General features: G+C 41.3%; 1 protein-coding gene across 2 annotated transcripts in view; it reads left to right on the top strand.

Annotated features, from left to right (window-relative positions):
- Positions 1-22,137, top strand: part of DSCAM (DS cell adhesion molecule) — a 440,015-nt gene that overhangs the window by 371,396 nt on the left and 46,482 nt on the right. Inside the window, exons 21-25 of one of the 2 annotated variants that reach the window (XM_027635014.1) lie at positions 9,677-9,830; positions 16,112-16,229; positions 17,010-17,173; positions 20,100-20,198; positions 20,752-20,940. In XM_027635014.1, the coding sequence (XP_027490815.1) occupies positions 9,677-9,830; positions 16,112-16,229; positions 17,010-17,173; positions 20,100-20,198; positions 20,752-20,940 (724 nt within the window). Of the gene's footprint in view, positions 1-9,676; positions 9,831-16,111; positions 16,230-17,005; positions 17,174-20,099; positions 20,199-20,751; positions 20,941-22,137 lie in introns of those variants that run through there. The other variant, XM_027635020.1, reaches the window with a different exon arrangement.

Raw genomic sequence — 22,137 nt, 5'->3', positions numbered from 1 at the left:
CCCAACCTCAGTTCTATTATTTTATGGAAGTTTAAAACTGGAAAAGTTGGCCCAAAGTATGTTTACAACAGCTGAAACCAGACAGTGGTAGAACTAATGTGCAACTCTCTGAGAAGAAATGTATTAGATTGGCACCAAGATGTCTCCTAAGTCAGAGAGGGAAAAAGGCTCCAATAAAACTCATATGACATTTTAGGCCATTGGCGGGACTGTTTGTCTTTCACATCTGAACTCTTTCTGTGCACAGTTGCCCAAACAAGATCTGCTTTTAACTTTCACTATCAGGAAATCAGAGAGTGGTAGTGTGGTCATCTTATTTCACATCTTAAGTGGGTTCCACGTGAGTTGAAGAAAGACAAGAACCAACTGACAGTGTCCTGGAAAGAAAAACCAACAAGAAGGAGAATGGTCTCCATTTATTATCTTTTTATAGTTCAGTTGTGCTTGCATGACTCCTTTCCATTAATTCCCAGACATTTTTTGGAGAAAGCATTAGACTGATGTACAAATTAATGACCTGCTTTGTTAGAAACAGCAGGATAAGCCTGTTTAATATGTTTGCTCCTGTTAGTGAATGACCAACTGAGCAGATCACCTCCAACAAAACTCCAAGAGCAATGACGACCATAATGACAACACTTTGCTAATCAAGAAGTCAAAATAGATTTTAACATGTGTATTTCTGATGGAATGGTGTCATACTGTTGGTTGACACCCAAATGATTTAACTGGTCTATATTTTCTCAGCTCTTAACCTCCCTTTCCAGCACAAGTACCCAAAGACTGGCAAATATTGCAAGAAGTTTGAGAAACATGCAGGCAGATATTTAAAACCCTGATATTTCTGATGAGAAGAACCAGTTTATTCTCTGCTCTTCAATCTGACAGTAGTTTTGAAATGTTAGCCCATCAAACTGTTGCTAGTTGGGAGATTCTGCTAAGAGATATGATTTGTCCCTTAAACCCCCCTGGACTGAGGTCCCAAATTACCAGGTCTGGGAAGAGAAGAAATTCCAGGGCAAGATGCTGTTGAACCAAATGAATGGAGTGAGAATGTTCCTGCAAAGATCCCAGATGATGCTGTCATGATAAAAGCATCAGTTGGATCAGCTGGATGATGAATAAGAACACAGAGCACACCCCAAATGCTGAAATAGGGGTGATGAGTAAAATGTATCTCATAGCGCAGACCCTACAGTCAGCCCCTGGTACCTGTGTTGGAAAGAATCTTTGGAAACTTTAATTTACAATTCTGGACTTCTCCAAAGGATTTAGAAATATCCAAAAGCTGAAAGCCCAGCAAGGATTCACATTGGCTTGGAAATATTTCTGTGAAACAGTTGGGTTTGGAATATGCAGTAGATGAAGAGGTGCAAAGTAATGATGGAGGAGAAGGAAATAATCTTATATTTGGCCAAAGCTCAAGTTAATTTACTTGGAAACATAATTGACGTTGGGAGCTGACCAACATCTGGGACTGTCTGGGGCATATACTGATCTTCTGGTTTGCTCATTTTTCTGTGAGAAACATACTCTTAAGCCTGTTAGACTTCTATATTTGTTTCATTTTTTGCTTTGGTTCAAACCCACTAAGAGGAAAAGAAAATGACATGATTTAACTGGCTGTCAGATTAAAAACCAGGCATATGATGTCTGCACAAAAAGAAACATTCCCATGGACATTGTGTCTGCTCAGTCCTTTGATAGGATAACCACCAGCAGCTATGACTAAAATATTAATCTGCTTCTCACATCTCAATGCACCTTTTACTGTCAATCTGTAGAGTATCATATTGAGGGAAAAGCTATAGGAATGATTCCTAGTGAGGGTGTATTACAGTGGGTTTTTCTCTGTCCAGCAGAAGTGGCATCAATCACATTCTTTCTCTAGGTTTTCTTCGTCTCTTCCACAGACACACAGACTGAAGCTTCCCAATTCTGGTCACAGAGTTTTCAAAAGGTGCCAGTGGAAAACACTTAGGCCAAATATCTGGTTTTTTTATTAAGTCCTGTATGACTTGAATGCATTCCCTAATGGCAGAATGTTCCAGAAAACACATGGAGGGTGTTCTTTTGCAATTTGTTACTGATGTCTTGTCAAAGGCATATACAGGAGACTCAGGGGGTTTCCCTGTGGAAGCAAATAGTCATCTCTGCTCTTTCTCTTTGTAATTTTAAGGCTCAAGGTGGGATTTATTCATCTGACTTCAGACACCTCAAATAGAGACACCTGTGCTTATTCTGGGGTCATCAAGGCTTTCCTTTCACTAAAAGAAAGAAGCTGGAGGTCTGGGAGAAGCTGGATGAATCTTCTTCCAAAAGCTTCCCTCCTCTTTGTTTACTCAGAGAAAGTGTATGTGGTCATCTCAAACCTGATGACATGCAACTTAAACTAGATATGGAAGTATATACAATTATATTTAACTAAATCTTTAAAGATTAGCTGGCATAAATTCCCAGTATCCAGGTATTTTCCACACAATTCCTTCAGGCAGACACAAGTTTTGTCTTGATTTTGCATGAGATCTGTCCAAATTCAAACTTCTGGTTTGCATCGCATTTTCTGACCCTCAGTTCCTCTCCAGATTAAAGACTTGAATAAAAGGCATGGAAAAGAGAGTTAAAGAAATTATAAGCCACAAATGATTTGTTGTTTGCATACTGTGGAAGCTTCAGTGATTGAAAGGATGCTGAAAGTCTCTGAAAAAGGGGAGAAGGAGCTGACAGAAGTTGGCCAAGTATATAAAGTTACTGCTGAAGAGAAGCTTATTTAGAGTCAGCAGAATCTGTAAGGTTGAATTTAAAATATATGTTCATTGATTTTTATATTACAAGCAGTATTTATCACTGTATCTATATAGTACTTTTTACAGCATGAAGATATTTATGTTTATTAATTCTTGTTCTTTATTTAGCATAGAAATAGTGTATCATTTGGGGGTTATTTTAAAGCCTTATTTTGGATGGTACTTAAAGCGTGTCTTTTTTAATATACCACATGTACTATTTTTAGCTTTTTTTCATAGTTATTTCACAGCTTTGGTGCCAGCTCCCAAACATAGCACATTCATTATTTTAATTGCTTTGTCAACTTTACATTTTTTGCCTATCTTGTTTTTGTCAGGGAGCAGACCTCAGGAGAGATGTGACAGAGTACAAATTGACTCTGATGATGTGCTGTTTCTATACAATTTTTAAAAGGTCTCCTTGTAAAACCCTACTGAAAAACAAATTCTATATTGATTTTTTCATAAAACTCCCTCCTTGTAATATCTCATCTGAACCTCCCTGGCAAAATTTCCTCTTGTCCTTTCACTTGAGACATGTCAGAAGAGCCCGACCCCCCTCACTGCCCTCTCCTGTCAGGGAGTTGCAGAGAGCAATGAGGTCCCCCCTGAGCCTCCTCTTCTCCAGAATAAACACCCCCAGCTCCCTCAGCTTCTCATAAGACATTTTCTAGACCCTTCACCATCTTCAGGAGGCTGATGGACTCTCTGTGTGTTTCTCCAAAGGGTCAGGCAGGGGGTGTATCTTGGTGGCTTCCACACAACAGACTCCTTGACCATGTGGAACTCTAGGCAGTGGGTTGTCTTCCAGGTGTAATTCCTGGAAATGGGTTTGCAAGATTTCCCTGGCAATGGGAAGGTGAGGAGTTCCCTCTGTCATTTCCAAAATTCCCATCTTACACTTTCTAACATTTCAGTTCCATATTTAAGGAAATTAAAAAAAAAAAAAAGATAAAATGGTATGTGGCAGTTGCATTCTGCTTTGTGCACAGCTTCTGCTTCCAGCAGTTGCCTTCAATAATGCTGAGTGAAAAGCAGATCCTAGAATCAAAGAATAGTTTGGTTTGGAAGGGACCTTAAAGATCATCCAGTTCCAACCCCCTGCCATGGGCAGGGACACCTTCCACTAGCCCAGGTTCCTCAAAGCTCAGTCCAACCTGGCCTTAAACACATCCAAAGATGGGGCATCAACAACCTCTCTGGGCAACCTGTGCCAGGGCCTCACCACCCTCACAGGGAAGAAGATGCCATGTTTCAAAACACGAGCCTGAGCAGAAACCTTTGTGTGACCAAAGTGGCAGCCAAGAGTCTTACTGGAGACTTTGGTCCAGGATTGGTGGTTATTTGCAGCTCTGACAGCCTGTTCATGTGTGAAAGGAAGCAAGGCAAAAGCCAGCAGTCCTCAAGAAAAGTACAACTCACGACCTCAGGCAGAGTTTCACATCTTCAGGGAGTTCACTGAGAGGGCGAATCAGTGGTCTGTCTACTCTGTTCAGGGATGCAGAAGTTGAAGTTCATTCTCTATAAATAGAGAAATGTATTGATTTTGTATTACCCCAGTTTGCTGCCAGGTAGAAACAACTGGTTATATCCCACATTACCGGACCACTTGTGAGTCCAGGAGACTCTAAAACATCATTTTTAAAATAAAACATGGCAGTGCTCCACGCCTCAAGTACTGTGTTCAGATCTGAGCCCCTCACTTCCAAAAGGACATTGAGGTGGAGAGAGTCCAGAGAAGGGAATGGATCTGGGGAAGGGTCTGGAAAACATGTCCTGTGAGGAGCAGCTGAGGGAGCTGGGGGGGTTTATCCGGAGAAGAGGAGGCTCAGGGGGGACCTCATTGCTCTCTGCAACTCCCTGACAGGAGGGGGCAGGGAGGGGGGATTTGGCTCTTCTGGCATCTCCCAAGGGAAAGGATGAGAGGAAATGGCCTCAAGTTGCACCAGGGGTGATTAGAAAAAAAAAAATTCACTGCAAGGATGGTCAGGCCTTGGAATAAGTTCCCCAGGGAGGTGGTGGAGTCACTGTCTCTGGAAGTGTTCCAGAGGCACCTGGATGTGGCCCTTGAGGTTGTGTTTTAGGGGTGATTATGGTGGTGCTGGGGTGACAGGTGGGGTAGATGATCTTGAAGGTCTCTTCCAACTGTGATGATTCTGTGATTCTGGGATTTCCAGGAACAACAAAGGCCTGAGGTAGAGCAGAGTAGACAGTTCTGTGATGGTGTTCAAAAAGATGGAGATCTTTGTGTTTTGACCACACAGAACTAAAAACTTACTTTAATTACTGATGAGACTCAGTGCTTATTATAGGCCTCATCTGCACTACTGATTAAACAAGGGCCAAGGAGCAGCACCAGGTCCCAAGAGGATGTGATGGTGACCAGTGTCAGCGCACACCGTTAAAGCAGATTTGTTTTGAAAAGAGCTATTTAAAGCAGTACAAAACTGAGCTAGAGACCAAGTCTGAAAGCATTGTGGAGCAGCGGAGATAAGCTCAGAGGATTGATGTTTGTTGAGAGAAACCCAGCTATGCAAACAGCATTTCACTGATTCAACTCAGGCCAGATATAAAACTGATTTCTCCTCTGTGGGAGCCTGCAAAACCAGTGGTTTGTTGTTGTGGGCAGGAGGGAGAGACATAAGTATGTCTCCTGAGTCCATTTCTGTGCAGTGGTTCCATTAGTGACCTGGATAATGAAATAGAGAGGCTGCCTATTAGAATTGCAGGAGATGTAAGGCTGAGAGGGATTGCATGTACACAGGAGACACAACTAGAATTCAGACAGATCTTGATGAACTGGGAAATTGGCCTGCAAAAAGTGAGATAAAAATTAGCAAGAAAATGGGTAGTATGAATAATCAGCTACAGAAGTACTGGGTAGAGAGCAATTGGCTTGGTTCTTCAGAAGAAGGTTTTGAGGTTTTTGTGCATCCCAAGATGAACATCAGCTGCCTTTATGATCCTGTTGTGAAAAACCAAATGAGAAACCCTGGAATTGTGGAATACAGGTTTGGAAACTGTGTTTGAGAAAGCTATGGACCATCATTCGACAGCCTGAAGGATAACAGCAGATATTCTTGGAGGAACTGCTGGAGAAAATGTGATTTCTGGACAATGTTGAAAGCATCAGGGTTATTTAGTTCTAAAAAGATAAGGGTACTGGTGGGGAAAGGAATGATAAAACTTCATGTAGATTAAAGGCTGGTGCAAAGATCAAGGTAATGATCTATTCCCCATGTTCCTAAGAGCCTGGAAAAGAAGCTATGGGCTTAAAGTGCAGTAGGAAACTCAAGCTAGATTACAAGAAAAGATTTCTAACCATAAGATTAAGCAATGGGATAGGTTGTGCAGCCTAGGGAGCTGCAAAATCTCTTTTTATTGTAAGTCTTCAAAATCAGGTTGGAAAAACATCTTTTTGAAATGGAGCAGATACAGTTGAACCTGGTTTAAAGAAGAAATAGAGACTTGGGTGAACTCTCAGGGTCCTTTACATGATGCTATGGCCATATTTTCTACCTAAATTCACGGTGAAAACACACTTGCTACTCTAGGTTGTATATATATGTCTTAACTCTCTATTTGGGAAAGAGAGATTACTTGGAAAACTGTTAGAAATGGTTTTTTAATTTTTTCTAAAGCAACCTTTATCCAAGGCTGGGTTAAAAAAAACCCCACAACAAACAAAGCAACAAATAAAAGAAACAATCAAAAATAAAAGCCAGAGGTATCAGAATCTATGCACATCACCTATTTAATTGTGCTTTAAAGGAGTCAGAAATGCCAGAAGATGGCATCCTGCTTCAAAGTGTGTGAAGGAATGCACACCAGTAGAGCTGAAGTTGCATCAGAGGAAATTGATGTTCCCTGCAGTGGCTGTTCCTCAGCATATCTTGCCGTTGCCTGGTTTGGGAAGTAGATTGACTGCATCTTGATAGAGGACTTGGATTTCATTTCATTTCATTCTTCACAGCCCTTGCTGGCTTTTTAGAGATTGATCTCCGTCTGTCCTTTCTGGACAGTGAGCTAAAGACAGAAGAAAAATTAACCCATCTATAAGCTGAAGAAAAATAGTGGTTAGAAGAAAAAAAATCCCTTGAGCAAGTATGTTACTGCTCCTGAGACAGAACTGCAGCACATGTTTTATACTGGCACGTGCACAGACCAGTATGTGACAAGGTGACATTCCTTTAAAATATTTCTTATTTCAATTGTTTAATCTTCCCTTTGCTGACAAAGCTGCCTTTTTTCTCCTTGTGTAATCAAAGTCTCTGGCATGTTAGTCTAATTGAAATGACAGGCAAAAGTTTAAAGGAAAATCGATTCTTTGTCACTGGTGCATCCCCAAGTGTTTAAAAGAGAATGTGAGCTGAGGAAACAGAAGATGTATGTTAACCAGTTAGAAACTAAACCCTTCTGCTATAGCAGTTTGTTTTAAGAAAATGAGAATCATTTATTTAGTGAAGGTACATTGACCAGGTTCAATTAATAAATTAATTCTGAGAATAATTGATTTTATGTTCGGAATAGCTATAGATGCAAATGTGACTGACACTGGTTCTCTGTGGGTGAAAGAAAGGAACTGAAGACAAGGCATCTAAAAGCTAAATCTGTGATTCTTCCATCTTTGGAGTTCCAGGGAGAGAGAGCTTCTCTGTTTTGAGACAACTTTGCCATGGCAGAGGGGAGCAGGGCAGTGAGGCATTTCAAGCAGGAGATTGGCTGTATTAGGAGTGGCTTCCAAAGACAGCCATGTGTCCCTTTCATAAACCACATGAATCATGGGGAAACCAGTGTAAATTTAACTGGCTTGATGTTTGCTGGAATGAAAGTGAGAAAAGAGGAATTCTGTGATGTTCAGCTGTTCCTAAATGCTGCATCCATAGGTGGTTTTGAAGTAACCTGTGCTACATAACTGCATTAATGAGTGGAGCCCAAGTGCCAGAGACAGCCTGGCCTGCTTGACTTTTAAATTAACCCCAGGAAATGCTGCCTCATGAATATTAAAATTCAGCCTCCTGTGCCATGATCAATACATTAATTTTTATGTATGACTTCACAAAGATCCAGCCTGTCAAGCTACGGGCATTTGTCCAATATTCCTGTATAAATGTCAAGACAGATGGTTCTCAAAACCTCCTGCAGTATTTCACATAATAATAGGAGTGTCTGGCTGCACTGACCTCTTCATATCAGAAGTGGGAACCCAGGCAAATGCCTGTTAAATGGGACAAGCTGACTTGGCATTTTGACAAGGAGAGGAGCAATGAGATGGGCTAGAAAATAAGGCAAGATCCCCATTTGGGCTTGTGCTGAGCCTGGGTAACTTAGCAGGAGAAAAACAGTCTTCCCAGAAAAGTTAGTAACCATGGAATAAACAGAATATGTTCTTGTAGAAGCCTTTGTGTGGTCTCTGAAGGGGGTCTGGCTCAGGTACAGATGTCTTCAGTCTAGATTTCCCAAGTGAGGTGAGATGAGATGAGATGAACTCCCCTCTTCCCCTGGCTGTAGGAGATGCCAGCTCAAGAACAGAGAAGTGCAGTGACCCATTCAGTAGCTGAAACTCTCCCAGTTCACACTGGAGAGGTGTTTAATGATACCTCAGAAACATCCCCTGTTTATTTGGCATTCACTTTGAAGGACTACATATTCCAATATTTTCAGGTCAATGTGCCTTTTGAAATGCTAATCAGATGGAATTGGCCTTTACCACAAGCAGATTATTTGTATATCAAAGAGATTCCTTGCACACTTTCTGTCAGTCTGAACCAAGTTTAGATTACAGTGATGCATTATTTTTAATGCTGATTCCTCGTAAAATCTTCTTTTCTACGTCATTAACGTTCTAATTATTTTTAGCCTGGTGTTAGTTAGCTGTTACCATGCTCAGCATTGCACAGGGAAGTGAGTATTATTCATTCTAATGCTTCATTTCCCCTCTATTTTTACGTACCAGCATCACAGAGCCCGTATCAGAAATAAAAGTGGCTGTATTGAGCAGCATTAAGGTTTGCCTTCTCCTCCACCAAGCTTCCTGTGGAGGGATGTGCTGAGGTGCACAAAGCCACATTCCCTGCAGGAATCTGTATGTTTCTCCACGCTTTTCCTTGCACAGGTTGCTCCAAGGAGGCTGCAGAGCCTCTCACAGACGAGCAGGTACTGCAGAGCAGCTGCTCCGCTTCGCCGCAGCCCCGCGGCCGAGGCACTTGAGTGACAGTGTGACAATAGGCTGAACTGGCATTTCTTCCAGCACTTGTCCTTCCCTGCTAATGCAGCTAACTGGCTGAGATGACCTTCAGCTGGGAGCCTTTGAATGGAAGTAATTCTGTGACTGTACAAAACTAGACTTGGGGGGGAAGTTTGAACAGTCTGTTACAGAACACGGTTTTTATTTCTTGGTTCGCCCCACTCCTGAAGGAATAAGCCACCAAAGCCTAGAATAAGGAACACCAAAGCTTCTAGTAGACATATCTCAACTGGTAAACTCCAGATTTCACAGCAGATGCAGGACTGAATCCTCTGTTGGGAAAGTTTTGTGTAGATGCAAATCAGAAGCAGCAGTTCTGCTTTGTCAGAACTATTGATGGTAAAATTCAGTCAAATGTGTTCCTTTCAATTGTTTATCCAACCCTGTAAAAATAAACAGGCACATAAAAGTCCTAATCTGAACACAAGCAATCTGTAAACAAGACATAGGCCCAAATTCACTGAATAGAAATGAATTGCAACAAGTTATTGTGCCTGCTCTGTTTATCGCCGTGTGCCATCTGTTTGGAGCCCTTGATATTCAGGAGAACCCTGAAGTAACAGCCTTTGTAGCACTCAGCTTAGCAGGCATTGTCCAAACGCTGTTTATTTTAGTCTGGAAACATTTGTCTCTCCCACCACAGGTAATCAGCGAGTTTGAAGCCTCTCCCGACTCATTTTCCTACAGAATCCCCAACCTGAGCCGGAATCGGCAGTACAGCGTCTGGGTGGTGGCGGTGACCGCCGCGGGCAGAGGCAACAGCAGCGAGATCATCACGGTGGAGCCGCTGGCCAAAGGTACAGTGACAGCCCTGCTCGGAGCCACGCAGGGCTCTGCGATGCTAATTACCCTGATAATTGGCACGTGGCCTCTCTGCACCTCGCTGCTCACCGAGGGCGGGATTTGTCAGCAGCCAACTTCAGTTCTCTCTCCAAAAGCGACAACTCTCAGCTAATTGCTCAAGCTTTTGCTGGAGTCAGCAGAGAGAGGGTGACGTGCTCCTCTGGGGGGGGGGGTGTGGGTAACTCGTCCTACCTTCCTTAGAAGGAAGCATGTTGCTTTTTTTGGAGCAATTTTTATCTTCTTTTGTGGGGTACAGAGGGTTTGCACATGATATCTCTCCCCCTCTGAGTACGTTTCTTTTTCTTGCTGTACAAGGTAACTTCTTTATCATTCCTTTCCTTAGTTATATCTCTTGTGTACTCCACAAGTACCATCTTCTGTATAAAATGGTTTGATTAACATATCTGAACTCTGAACAATTGTTCTCTACTTGCATTAGCTTTGAAGTTTGCTGCTTCTATTTCAGATGTGATGAAGGGATAATGTTCCTCAGATCTTGCATATTTATTTCCAGCTGTACTGGTTGTTCTATTAAAAGATTTGCTTGGGCCTATGAATTCTGCCTTACCTATTCTGTGAGATGTGATGCCTGCAATATTATAGTACCTTAGCTTTGAAAATAGACAGGAGAGTGAGAAGAGTCCCATCATATTTATTCTCTGTATGAGGTATTCAAACTGATGTCTTTTCCCCACTCAACTTGGTACCATCACAACCTGTGCCATTATGAGCAGAGTAATGCACAGACCCCAAAAGTTGCAAAATTAGGTGCATTTAATTGACTTTGCAGTTTTACATGCTTGCTAATTCTTCACTCGTGTGTCTAATGATGTAGAAAAGTTAAAGAAAGTGTCTAGTGTGTTATGAGGAGAGGTGCTTTCTAAAAAAAGCTTTGCAGAACTTCAGCCTTGTGCCACCAACAGGAAGGCACCTTCTGCATGGAAGAGCAAGCAACCTCACCGTGGGAAATTTTGCATTGCTGCCAGTCTGAGTGGGAGATCACCAGTTTGATGGTGGTAGATTAACTATCTGGGCTTTATCCCGGGCTGCATCCCAAGCACTGTGGGCAGCAAGTGAGGGGGGGATTTATGCCCCTCTGCCTCCTCAGGTGAGACCCCACCTGCAGAGCTGCCTCCAGCCCTGGAGAACAGCACAGCAAGGACATGGAGCTGCTGGAGAGAGTCCAGAGGAGGCACCAAGAGGATCCCAGGGCTGGAGCAGCTCTGCTGGGAGGAAAAGCTGGGAGAGCTGGGATTGTTCAGCCTGGAGAAGAGAAGGCTCTGGGATTTTTGCAGGGTTTTTTTTCTGTCAATTAAGGAGAGTCACCTTCTTTGTGGCACTTTTTGTACAGCCTTTCAGATAATTCTCTCTCTTAGTAGCTACACTGTTAGTGGAATGACCTGAAGGGTGTCTGAAAGGCCATGAAAAGTCTAAAGGATCTGAAAAATCTGGAGCTTTTCCACTGTTGACTTATTTGTAGGATAACTGCACACTGCATTGTGAACATCAGTATGACCAAAGCTGAGATCTTAGAAGAGGGATGAGGGGTAATAAAGGACATCAGTGAAGGAATATTTTGAATAAACATCTTAGGGAAACAGGGCAAAGGTCTCAGTGTGCTCCTCTTTTTAGTCCAGGTGTCACCTGTGTGGAATGGATGTGTGGTGATGAAATTTTAAAAAAAAGGAAATAAAAATAGATGCTCGAATAAAAATAAAACCAATCAACCATCAAAATGGTGCAATACTAATAGGCTAAGGCTGCAGGCAAACCCTGCACAAAATGCACTAGAATTTCTCTCTTTCCATTCCCTGTGCACTTAAAGAAAGAGGGAGGTGTTCAAAGATGAACACAGATCAGTGCAGACCGTGCAGCTGCCAAGATTCTTAACCCCTACTCATGAGTTATTGCAGGATGCAACTGCTCTCTGCCAAAAAATTGAGAAGTTGCAACTTGACCCACATATGCTTAAACTGATCCAGCTTACCAGAATTAATTCTGCTCCTCTGAAGCTTATGTAACATAATCCATGATGACAAATAAGTGAACTTAAAATAACTTCTATGAAAAGACAACATGACTTTAAAGAAAAATAATTAATTACTTCAATATAGACAGGTCAGTCTGAACAAGACTTTATTTCAAAGGACAGTAGAATGCATCCAGTCAACCTTAGAGCTTGCAGTGGTACTCCAATATAAAGTCTGCATTAGATGATGCTCAGGAAAAGCCTCTTACATGCACTTAGGACTGAAAAAGTGGTGAATAATCCACTTGTGGAGGCTTTGATGAGCACTAGGAATACTAGTAGATAGCAATTTTATGAACTTTGGATGCAGCTGGGTTAGAAATTATTGTATCATGCGCAAGATTTCCTTTATGAACACATCACAGGGCTTTTTAGAGAGCTGGGAGGAAGTGCTGATCAGTGACAAGGGCAGTGGATGCACAGTGAAGAAGGATGGGCAGAGCTAATAGTCTCCAAGACCTTTCTCACCCCCCAGTTTGTCTGAAGCAAACAGCACATCACAGAGTTAGAAGCAGTTATAGCCTGATTTTGCCACAAGTTCCCAATGCTAAAACATCCTGTGGGCCTTTGTTTTGAAGTTGTTTGCTTCTTTTTTTGCTCCTCTTACTGCACAGTAACTGTCCAAGTAATGATACCATCCTGACAGCTAATGAGAGTTAACTCTGAATTGAATTATGTCAACTTAATTATAACCCCTTTAAGAACTCCTTTGAGAACAATGAGAATGTCTAGATAGGGGTTTGATGTGAAATGGATAGTCCAATTTAAATGAAAGCTTAATTCAAGTTAACATTTCTTTCTTTCTTTAGTGCCTTCATTTCTCAGAACAGATTGTTATTCTCTGTAATTAACTGACAGAAATAATAAAGAAAAAACCCAACAAACAGAAAATAATCACGGCAATGAAAGTTCAGTCTGGAAGTAAAGCTCTGCCCCTGCCCCTCAAATTACACTTCATTGTTGACTTGAAAGACGTGGGTTGAGCCTCTCAAATATATTCAAAAGACATAAAACCTTGCATGCACCTTGTTCCTCTTATTTACTGGCCATGACTGATGGAGAATGACATTTGCTGGCAACATGATGATAACAGATCTAGACCCATGGCAATCTGATCCTCTGGGGAGAACTCTCTGACTTCAGTGTTGAGTTTTCCCTGTTCTTTTAGACTACTTGAGCATTAATTTTGAACAGATTTCCCCCTTAGTCTATGCTGATTTGTTTGTTTAATGTTTTTAAAAAACATGTGGGGCTCACATGATAGTAGCACACCTCAGTGGTCTGTTCCTTTAATGGTTCTTCAGACTGGAATCCACAGGATATCACAACCATAAAACCATGGAATGGTTTAGGTTGGAAGGGACCTTAAAGATCATCTCATTCCTACCCCCCTGAGAGGAGAAACTTCCACTATCCCAGGTTGCTCCAAGCCCCATCCAACATGGCCCTGAACACTTCAAGGGATGGAACAGGTTGTCATAGCTGTTGTTCAGTTTGCCTTTAAAATGTAGTTGTATCCTCTGGAGAAAAAAAAAACAAAAAAACTGTGTTACAGCCTCTTGCAAAGAATTCCTGCCCATTTCTATTTCTATGACAGTAAATGTAGGTTATAGGATTTGTAATTTAAGCAAACAAACCTGCAGAAAACCTCATTAGCATAAGGAAGTGCACTGTTCTGTGAAGGCACCTCTTTCTCTTCAACTAATGATTGGGTAATTTGCAAAAAATAAGGACAGACACAGCCCCAATCCAGTGCAATGCCATCAAATTTAGGGCTGGGGAGAAGTCTGTAGGCATGTGGGTGGCTTTGACAACAGAGGTAAACCCTTAAACTCTGCAGCTGAACTGCTCACGTGCTTCCTAAATCTCCCTTTGCTCAAAAGGGAGAGGTCTGTGAGATTCCAGGCATTTTTACCTCATGAATGCCTGTTGGAATTTCAGACCTACTGCTTTTAGATGGATTTCACTTGACATTTATTTCGTTTCTAGTTTTCTTTGTGTACCTTTTAGCAGTCTCGGGGTATTATTAGAAGTCAAGCTAAAAAGAAAATTTGACTTGAAAATTATCATGATCTCTTATAAAAGCACTCAGTGCATGAAAGGAATAAGATAATCCGTAGAAACCTGTGGATACTTTCACAGGAATAGTGCACTGTGAGTTTGGAATCAGCACTTCTGGATTATGACCTGTCATTTTACCACTTAATCTTCTTTGAGCTTTGTGTTATTTCCACCCATCACAATAAAACAGGGGACACAGGATGTTGAAAACCAGGAGCTACAACATCATTGTTGCACTTTCAATTTCTAATGTCCAACCTTTGACTTAAAGGAAGAATTCACTTTGAAAGAATTATTAAAAGCAAAGGGATAACAGAGACAGTTTGCCAACAGTGGTGCCATGTCGTGCTGAAGGCTTCAGCAGGATCCCTATATTCCACGTGCTTTGGCCCACAGGAACTGGCAGCAGTTGGAAATAGCTGGATATTTCAAGAAACACTGAGGAGGTGGGAAGGCCAGGGAGAAAATGATTAATAGTTAATTTTAAATGAGTTTTCAGGCTTGACTTTACGGAGGAATTTTGCATGGAATGAGGAATTCAAGCAGTCCAGAGGTTCCAGATGTGTTTTGTAGATAGTCAGGGCTGACAACATCCCCTGCTGCTTTTTAAAGATGGTGTGAGCACTGTGAGGCACCTCCTGCCACAAAAACCTGGCACCACTGAAGACAGTTGAACCTTTTAACACCAACCTGAGCTGATTCAGGATTTCACTGTGTGTGTTTCTGGGTGCACTGAGCATTTTTCTGTGTGAGTTCCTTTGGTTAATGAGCCCATGGCTTATGGCAGTACAGGCCTCTGTAAATCTTTCCTAGGGGATGTGGCCTTAGGAATGCCCTGGTGGAAAACCAGGCAGATTCATGAGGTTTAATGACTGACCAGTGTCTTTGAGTCACTTTGGTGTTTAACTTTTCCAGGGCAGCACTTTCCTGCCAGGGTTAATTATCAGAGTTTCTGGAAGGAGGGAGCCAGGTATCTCCAGCTGCTGTTGAGTCAGGACAGGACATATCCATGCTTGGCTTTTCAGAAAATAATGTTGTCCCATTACCACTTGGTCTGTTACCTAAATCTTTAAACAGCTACTTTTGTTTTCAGTCAAAATTCTGACCAGAGAAAAATCTCTCTAGAAGCTTGATCTTCAACAGTGTGAGAAGAGAACACAGAAAATACAGCCCAAACTGATCATATAATCTATGAAATCTTTTCTTTTTATGAATATCTCAAGTCCCATTGCAGCCTACTCAAGTAATTTTGCTTAATTTTTCAAGGCCTGTTCTTTTATGCATGATTTTTTTTTTCAAGATTAACCATCCCAGTTATATTTGAAGCTGGGTCTCATTTTCATGTTTTTCTAAGTGGTGCAAAATGGATTATTAAGTATAAATTCTGATCAGTGTGCATGGCTGAAGTAGATCAAGCCTAAAAAATACAGTATTTTGTCTATCTGTAGTCAGTATGTGCCTTTAAAATGTATATTTAGAGGCCAACAGCAAATCTATTTCTATCAAGGATCATTCTTAAGTAATAAATGAACCTCTAACACTGTGTATTATAAACTAAAACTACAGGACTGATACTTTTCTTGATATATTTTGGTGATCTGAGAGCTGACACAAATTAAACTGACTGAAAAGTTTGTTCATATTTGTGGACTTCAGGTAGACTCTGCAATGTATTAACCTGCACATACCTGAAGGTTTACTTTGCTTTATAACAAAACTGTCGTAGCAGTTATGTATCAATAATTTAGCTTCTGTAAGACACCTGTCTGTTGTGGACACTTCTTGCTGAGAGTTTGGAGAGAAGCATCCACTGGACCTAATTTTCATCTGTAATTTCTGCTATGAAATATATAAAAGTCAGTAAAGATGCCAAATAACTGGATTTGCTGTTTTTCTCTACAAAGGCTGTTCCATTCTGTCCCTTATCTGTCTTTCAGATACTTTCCTTCCAGATACTGAAACTGATACTTGTGCTTGAATAAATAGACAATATTATGAGTTAAAATGAATTAGTTTCCTAAAAGCACCGTTCGAAACAGATTAGTTTGCTTTTCCACCTTTAATTCTGGGTGCCTGTATTTCCCTTCTAAGGGCTGTATGAATGGACACCTCACTCCAGTCTTTCTTGTTCTCTCTCTCCCCCAGCTCCTGCCAGGATTTTGACCTTCAGTGGCACAGTGACGACTCCCTGGATGAAGGACATTGTTCTCCCTTGCAAAGCCGTGGGGGACCCAGCTCCAACAGTCAAATGGATGAAGGATAGGTAACCAGCAACTAAATGTATAGCTCTGATAAAGCCCATTTCCTTAAAATCCTGAGGGTTGTGATGTGGGCACTTGAACGTGGTCGCAGTAGATGAGGAGTTTAGAAATCCCTTGAACTAATTGGCTGTGGTGATTACAAGGTGTCAAAAGCAGAAGAATAATGAAGAAAGGGTAAAGGAAAACATTCAAAATGTAAAACCTTGGAGTTTTTTGTTTTACCTTCGGGCAGACAGGATGGTTTTATTCTGAGAAAACAAAATGCCCAATATAGTGGTCCCTGCTGAGGTGTGTCAGTATGTCTTGCCCAGATTTCATTTTTCATTATTCTCTTTTCAGCTTTGGTTTCACAGTTTGACAGAGTCACTGAGAGGCACACTTGGACAATAATTTTCATCCAAACACGTTGTAAGCAGTGATACTGCAGTGCTGTGAAACCATTGTGGGCATTGATACAAATAGCTATTATTTTATAAAGGATGAACTTTGCAGCCAGGAGCTGATTTACTCTTATTTTGGCACTTCTATGAAACAGCATGTGATTAAGGAAGGAGTGAATTTCCATTTTCACTCAAATTTGGACCAGATAATGTGAATTTTTAAAGCAAACGGCGAGTGTTTCCCGACAGAATATATCCTTTACTCTCATTAAAGAGAACGCACCAACTCCCCTTCCCCTTTTTCTTTCTTCCCATTCTTAGTTACTTCAAAAAAAAAATCCAATTCTGAGTAATTTTGATTGTAACTTCTTTAATGTATGCACTTTGTTTCCTGTGAGGTAGTAACGGGACACCCAGTCTAGTGATGATTGATGGGCGAAGGAGCATCTTCAGCAACGGGAGCTTTGTCATCCGGACTGTGAAAGCAGAAGACTCTGGATACTACAGCTGTGTGGCCAGTAACAACTGGGGATCAGATGAAATCATTTTGAATTTGCAGGTGCAAGGTAAGGCTGTTTGATGCACCTCGTAATTGTTACCGCGACTATTGGCTGCTACGTGTTGCTAATGCAACGTGTGGGTAAAATATTAATGTGAATGTGTGTTAATGCCTATCTAATCCTTCTAAATTAATAAATAAAATATGATGCGGGTCATTCTGACTCAGCCATAAACATTTTATGATCTAGCAAGAGGTGCTTTTGGTGGAAAAATTCACACGCTTGCAGTTAAGTCTCTTTGTGGGTTTTTGTAGGATTGACAAGTGAGTGTTATCTTCTAGTTCTTCGCTCAGAAAGTAACAGATTATACCTTCTCCTTACAAAAATTACATGTATCATTTAAATATTACAAAACTCAGAAAGACCTGAAGGCCTTTACTTCAGCTTCTGAAAACCTTTCAACAGAAATTTGCCCCTGTACTGAGACCTGGGACAGAAACTTCATTATGGGGGAGCAGAATTTTATTGATGGTGAATATGAGGAAGCATTCAAAATGAAACATCAGTGCACCTTCAACTAATGCATATCACCAGCTGCTTTTTATGTGCATGTTGAAGTGCCTGAAGTGTGTCCATGATGGTGTTGATCCATATAAAAGCAATGACAAATATAGGAATGCAGACTGACAGTAATGTGAAGCAGAGGCTGTGTATTCACAAAGCAAGAATTCACTATGCAGGAGATTTCCTTGCTCCCTTACTCTAAAAAAGATACTCAAAGTGCTTCAGCTGGCTGCAAATTTTTGTGCCAGAGGGAAGAAAACACCTGAGTTGGGAATATGGGCCATGCTGTGCTTCAGCACTCTCTGGATGTGGAATCTAAACTTCTAGTGCAAACACATGAGAGCACAGAAAGAGATTATTTCAGCTGCAGCCCCACTCTTCCTGCATAAACCGTTCCACTAAGCCTTGAAACAAATATCAGCTTACCTACAATCCAACAGAAACTAAAGATGCTCTTCTGCAGTGTTTGGAGTATGACCACAATAGGAAGGAGGCAGTGGAAACCTTATATTTATATTTCATTAAGTACTTCTGTAATTGCATATCTTTGCTGTTATTGAACTGCAGTAACTAAAAGCAAGTCAATATTATTTCCCTGAGGGACAGAGAAAGAGTGGCATTTCATATGTGGGACCACCATTTTTTGTAGATAGGGTGAAGTTGTGATGGAAGGTTTTTACAATAAATCTTTCCCAGTGCAGTGTGTGCAGTCTCTCTCCATGGAGTCAGCCAAGTCAGTCAGAATAAGAGAACAAATCCATCTCACACAGAGAATTTTCCTTCAGAGTATAAACTGTCTCTTTGGTTTTCTTCAGCACTGTTGGGCCCTGTGAGGGCAACAAAATGAACTACTCTCTGAACTAGTCCACAGCTGCAAACCAGCACCCTCTGGTTTGTATCAGCATTCAAATTATTTTGCAATCTGCTGACTTGAGCATGAGCTCCCTGGCTTTCCACCCAGTTCTTCATCCTTCTCCTTGATGGATGCCATCCATGCCTCACTTGTTCTTAAGGCAGTAAAGCTCCATTTTGTCTGTGTTTCTGAGGAGCTTGGAGGTCTCTAGTCACACGTGTTCAGAAGACGCTTGAGTGATGTGTTAGCAAATGTTGACCCTCCAGGGCTCCAATAAATTTTCTCCCAGCTCTTTAAAGTTTCACCTGCCATTCTTTCCAAACATCAACCTCCATGGCCTCACTGCTTTTATACCATGGTTCTGGTTACCTCATCTCTACAACAGGGCCAGCTAAAGATTCAGGCAGAAGTCTAAGATGACCTCCCCAGACCATAACTAGTGTATGATCATATTGGCACATGACAGAGTTGTCAAGGTGAAAAGAAAGCTGGTTGCTTTGCCACTCCCTGTCCCTGAGCTCTGGAAACCCAGCCACTCTACACTGGTGCAGTTTGGGATTACTTAGCCCGAACCTGAACTGTCACAGTTTATAGTCCCATTTCCAGTCTCGATTCTCTATCCCATTTACCAGTTCCAGTTTTTCTTATCCTGGGCAACTTACTGGGATGTGGCATGGCTCTTTCTCTGCCCTTTCATGCTGGAGTTTCATAGAATCATGGAATGGTTAAGGTTGGAAGTTACCTTAAAGATCACCCAGTTCCAGACCCCCTGCCATGGGCAGGGACAGCTCCCCTAGACCTGGTTACTCAATCTCTCATCCAACCTGTGTGGAAGTGAGTTTTCTCTGAAGGAAAGTGGGCACTGGGAAGATGGGAGATGAGACTTCTGCCTTATACCTGTGTTCAGTCAGGAGCTGGTCCTGAGAACCACACATAAGAACCTGGTTCTTATATCCCACAGATTAAACACAGATATAATGTTTATAGAGAGCAGCAGAACTGAAATGTTTTCAGCCTTTGCTGATAAAACCGTGTCTTCTTTATACCAATAACCTCAGTGGTGTGGAAGAGGTTATGGATCTGCCTCCAATCACAGATCTAACTATGCTGCCTAATCGAGTGGCAGAAGCTCATTATACACCCTTCTTTTTTTAATTTCTGCCATAATGGCCTGCAAATACAGATACAAGTGGGGCATCATTTGCAACTTCACATCTGTTTCCTGCCACTAAAATTTCAGCTTCCTCCTAAAACAGATATGAAAAATAATGAAAATGAATGGCTGGGTAGCTCATATGCTATTTAGGTCTGACAGGACAGATACAAAAAAAAAATCAGAGAAGAACAAAGGTTAAGAATTGAAAGACAAAATTGTGTAGAAAATTAAATGTAAAAAATGAGAGCTTGTCTGCTCTTGTTTTAAACAAGGGTGTCAGCTAAACAGACACTTTGACATAAATCATTTGCATTTTTTGCAACTCAAAACAGTTATTTGATAAATGACTGTGAGAAGTGATTAAGATCACATCTAATCATTTGATTGCATTTTCTATTTTTAACTATTTTCCCATCTAGTTCCACCAGACCAGCCAAGACTCACTGTATCCAAAACTACATCTTCCTCTATCACTCTTTCCTGGATACCTGGAGACAACGGTGGCAGTTCTATCCGAGGTAATATAATTCAGGTTAATTGCTACTTCTTACTGAATTCTCATATGTTGATAGGATTAGTATATAATTATGAATGGCTAAAAAAGCCAGAAAAACAAAGCAATCTGTATTGCTGTCAACCTTTAATGTGCTCTGTCACCGTGATAACAGCTTCCAGTAAATTGCAGTTTGTCTTTGTGGTGGTTAATTCACACATTTAATCACTTTCTTTCATCTGTTATGACAGTTACTCTATCTGATTTTCCAGGTATGTAATCTCCAACCACTCATTTGTGAGGGTCCAGGTCCATCATCTGGTTGTTACTGATTGAAGGGTGCTTAGAAATATCTATCCCTTTCTTTTCCCTTTGAAGCGATCACAAAAATGGTATTTAAGCTGTTATAAGGATGAGGAAAAATGCATTGCCTATCTTTTAGTCAGGGGGGAGCTTTATGTCTTCCTGCAAATGGGACTTTCCCAGTTTTATTAGGTCTTTAAAATGACTCGTGGGATTACCTGAAGAATCTGTGTTTTGTGTCTGGCTCATCGCTGCCGTCTGTGCTTTTCCTCCAGGTTATATTTTGCAGTACTCTGAAGATAACAGTGAGCAGTGGGGCAGTTTTCCCATTAGCCCCAGTGAGAGATCCTACAGGCTGGAAACACTGAAATGTGGCACTTGGTACAAGTTCACTCTGACTGCCCAGAACGGGGTGGGGCCGGGACGCATCAGCGAGATCATCGAGGCCAAGACACTTGGAAAAGGTACGTGGATTTCCATCCCCTTTGCTCCCCTAAAGCTCTGGCATCCTGCTGCAGGTCTTGGTTTGATGAGAAGATAGGCTTGGATATTTAATATTTCTGGCTTTGGAAGCATTTCCAGTTGTGTCCATGCTGTGAGAGAAGAGGCTGCAGGATTTTAAGCTTATCCTGGCTGACGTTCTATCCTTATTTCTCCAGTAATTTTTTTCTAAGATGGGTTGGGTGATATTTGGTAAGAGGGTGTCTCCCTTGCCACAGGATATAGCAATTCCAACTGCATTATTGCCATGAAGAAATTTTTTCTTCTCTTCTTGTAAAAGTTCAGGGGGTTATTTGTCTCGATTTTGAAAGAAGACAGGGAATAAATATCTGAGTAAAGGAAATGGGACCAATGTTTTATTTGTCTCCCAAGCTGGTATTGCAGGAGTCATGCAAATAGCATCCTTTGAGCAGGATCAGTGTCCAAAATAAAGGAAAAGTTTACATTAAGTTCTACAAGGCAAAACAAACAAAATCCATGGAATTCTTATTTAGTTCTGCAATGGGTCCCTTGGTCCTGGTTGCTGAGGGAAGTTCCACACTGGAAATATGTGTCAGAACTATGAGCAAATTTGGCTACAGACCCACTTAAAGGGGCACTTTAACACAAGATAGTGCAGTAGTTTTGCATAATGCTCAAAAGGTCACCTCCTCTTGCGTCTCTTCACCAGTTGTAAGAAACACTCTCACTTGGTAGCAGTTTCACAGTAAAAATAGTTTATTTTGGTAGGAATGTCAGCCCTTCTCCATGCTCTCCATCACACCAGTGGTGCTGCAGAGTGGGTGTGAGTGGCAGGACTTGCTGAAGCTCAGAGGAGACTGAAACTTAACTGCAAATGTCCTGAGGTTGTCATGGTCAGGGAGAATCATCTGCTGACCTTAAAGCAAAGGGACACTTGGAGAAGTAGTATTTGAGGTTTTTTTTATTTTCATGAGATGTTTCTTTTTGCATGAGGTGTAAAATTTAAACATGCTTCAGATAACATCTGAATCATAGAATTGTTTAGATTTGAAAAGATCTTTAAGATCATTGGTTCATGAGACAGCAGATCTGCCAACCTTTTGAGTTTCTCTGGGATTTTATATAAGTGTCTGAAAACTACCTGTGTAACAGTTATGGACTGAACAGGTACTGTGTGATTTAGAAGGCTGAGATCACTC

Source organism: Corapipo altera, unplaced genomic scaffold, assembly GCF_003945725.1.
Source record: "Corapipo altera isolate COAL_440 unplaced genomic scaffold, ASM394572v1 0, whole genome shotgun sequence".
In the NCBI taxonomy this organism is placed as follows: Eukaryota; Metazoa; Chordata; class Aves; order Passeriformes; family Pipridae; genus Corapipo; species Corapipo altera.
The sequence above is the reverse complement of the archived record's forward strand: the minus strand, read 5'-3'. Positions and strand labels throughout refer to the sequence as shown.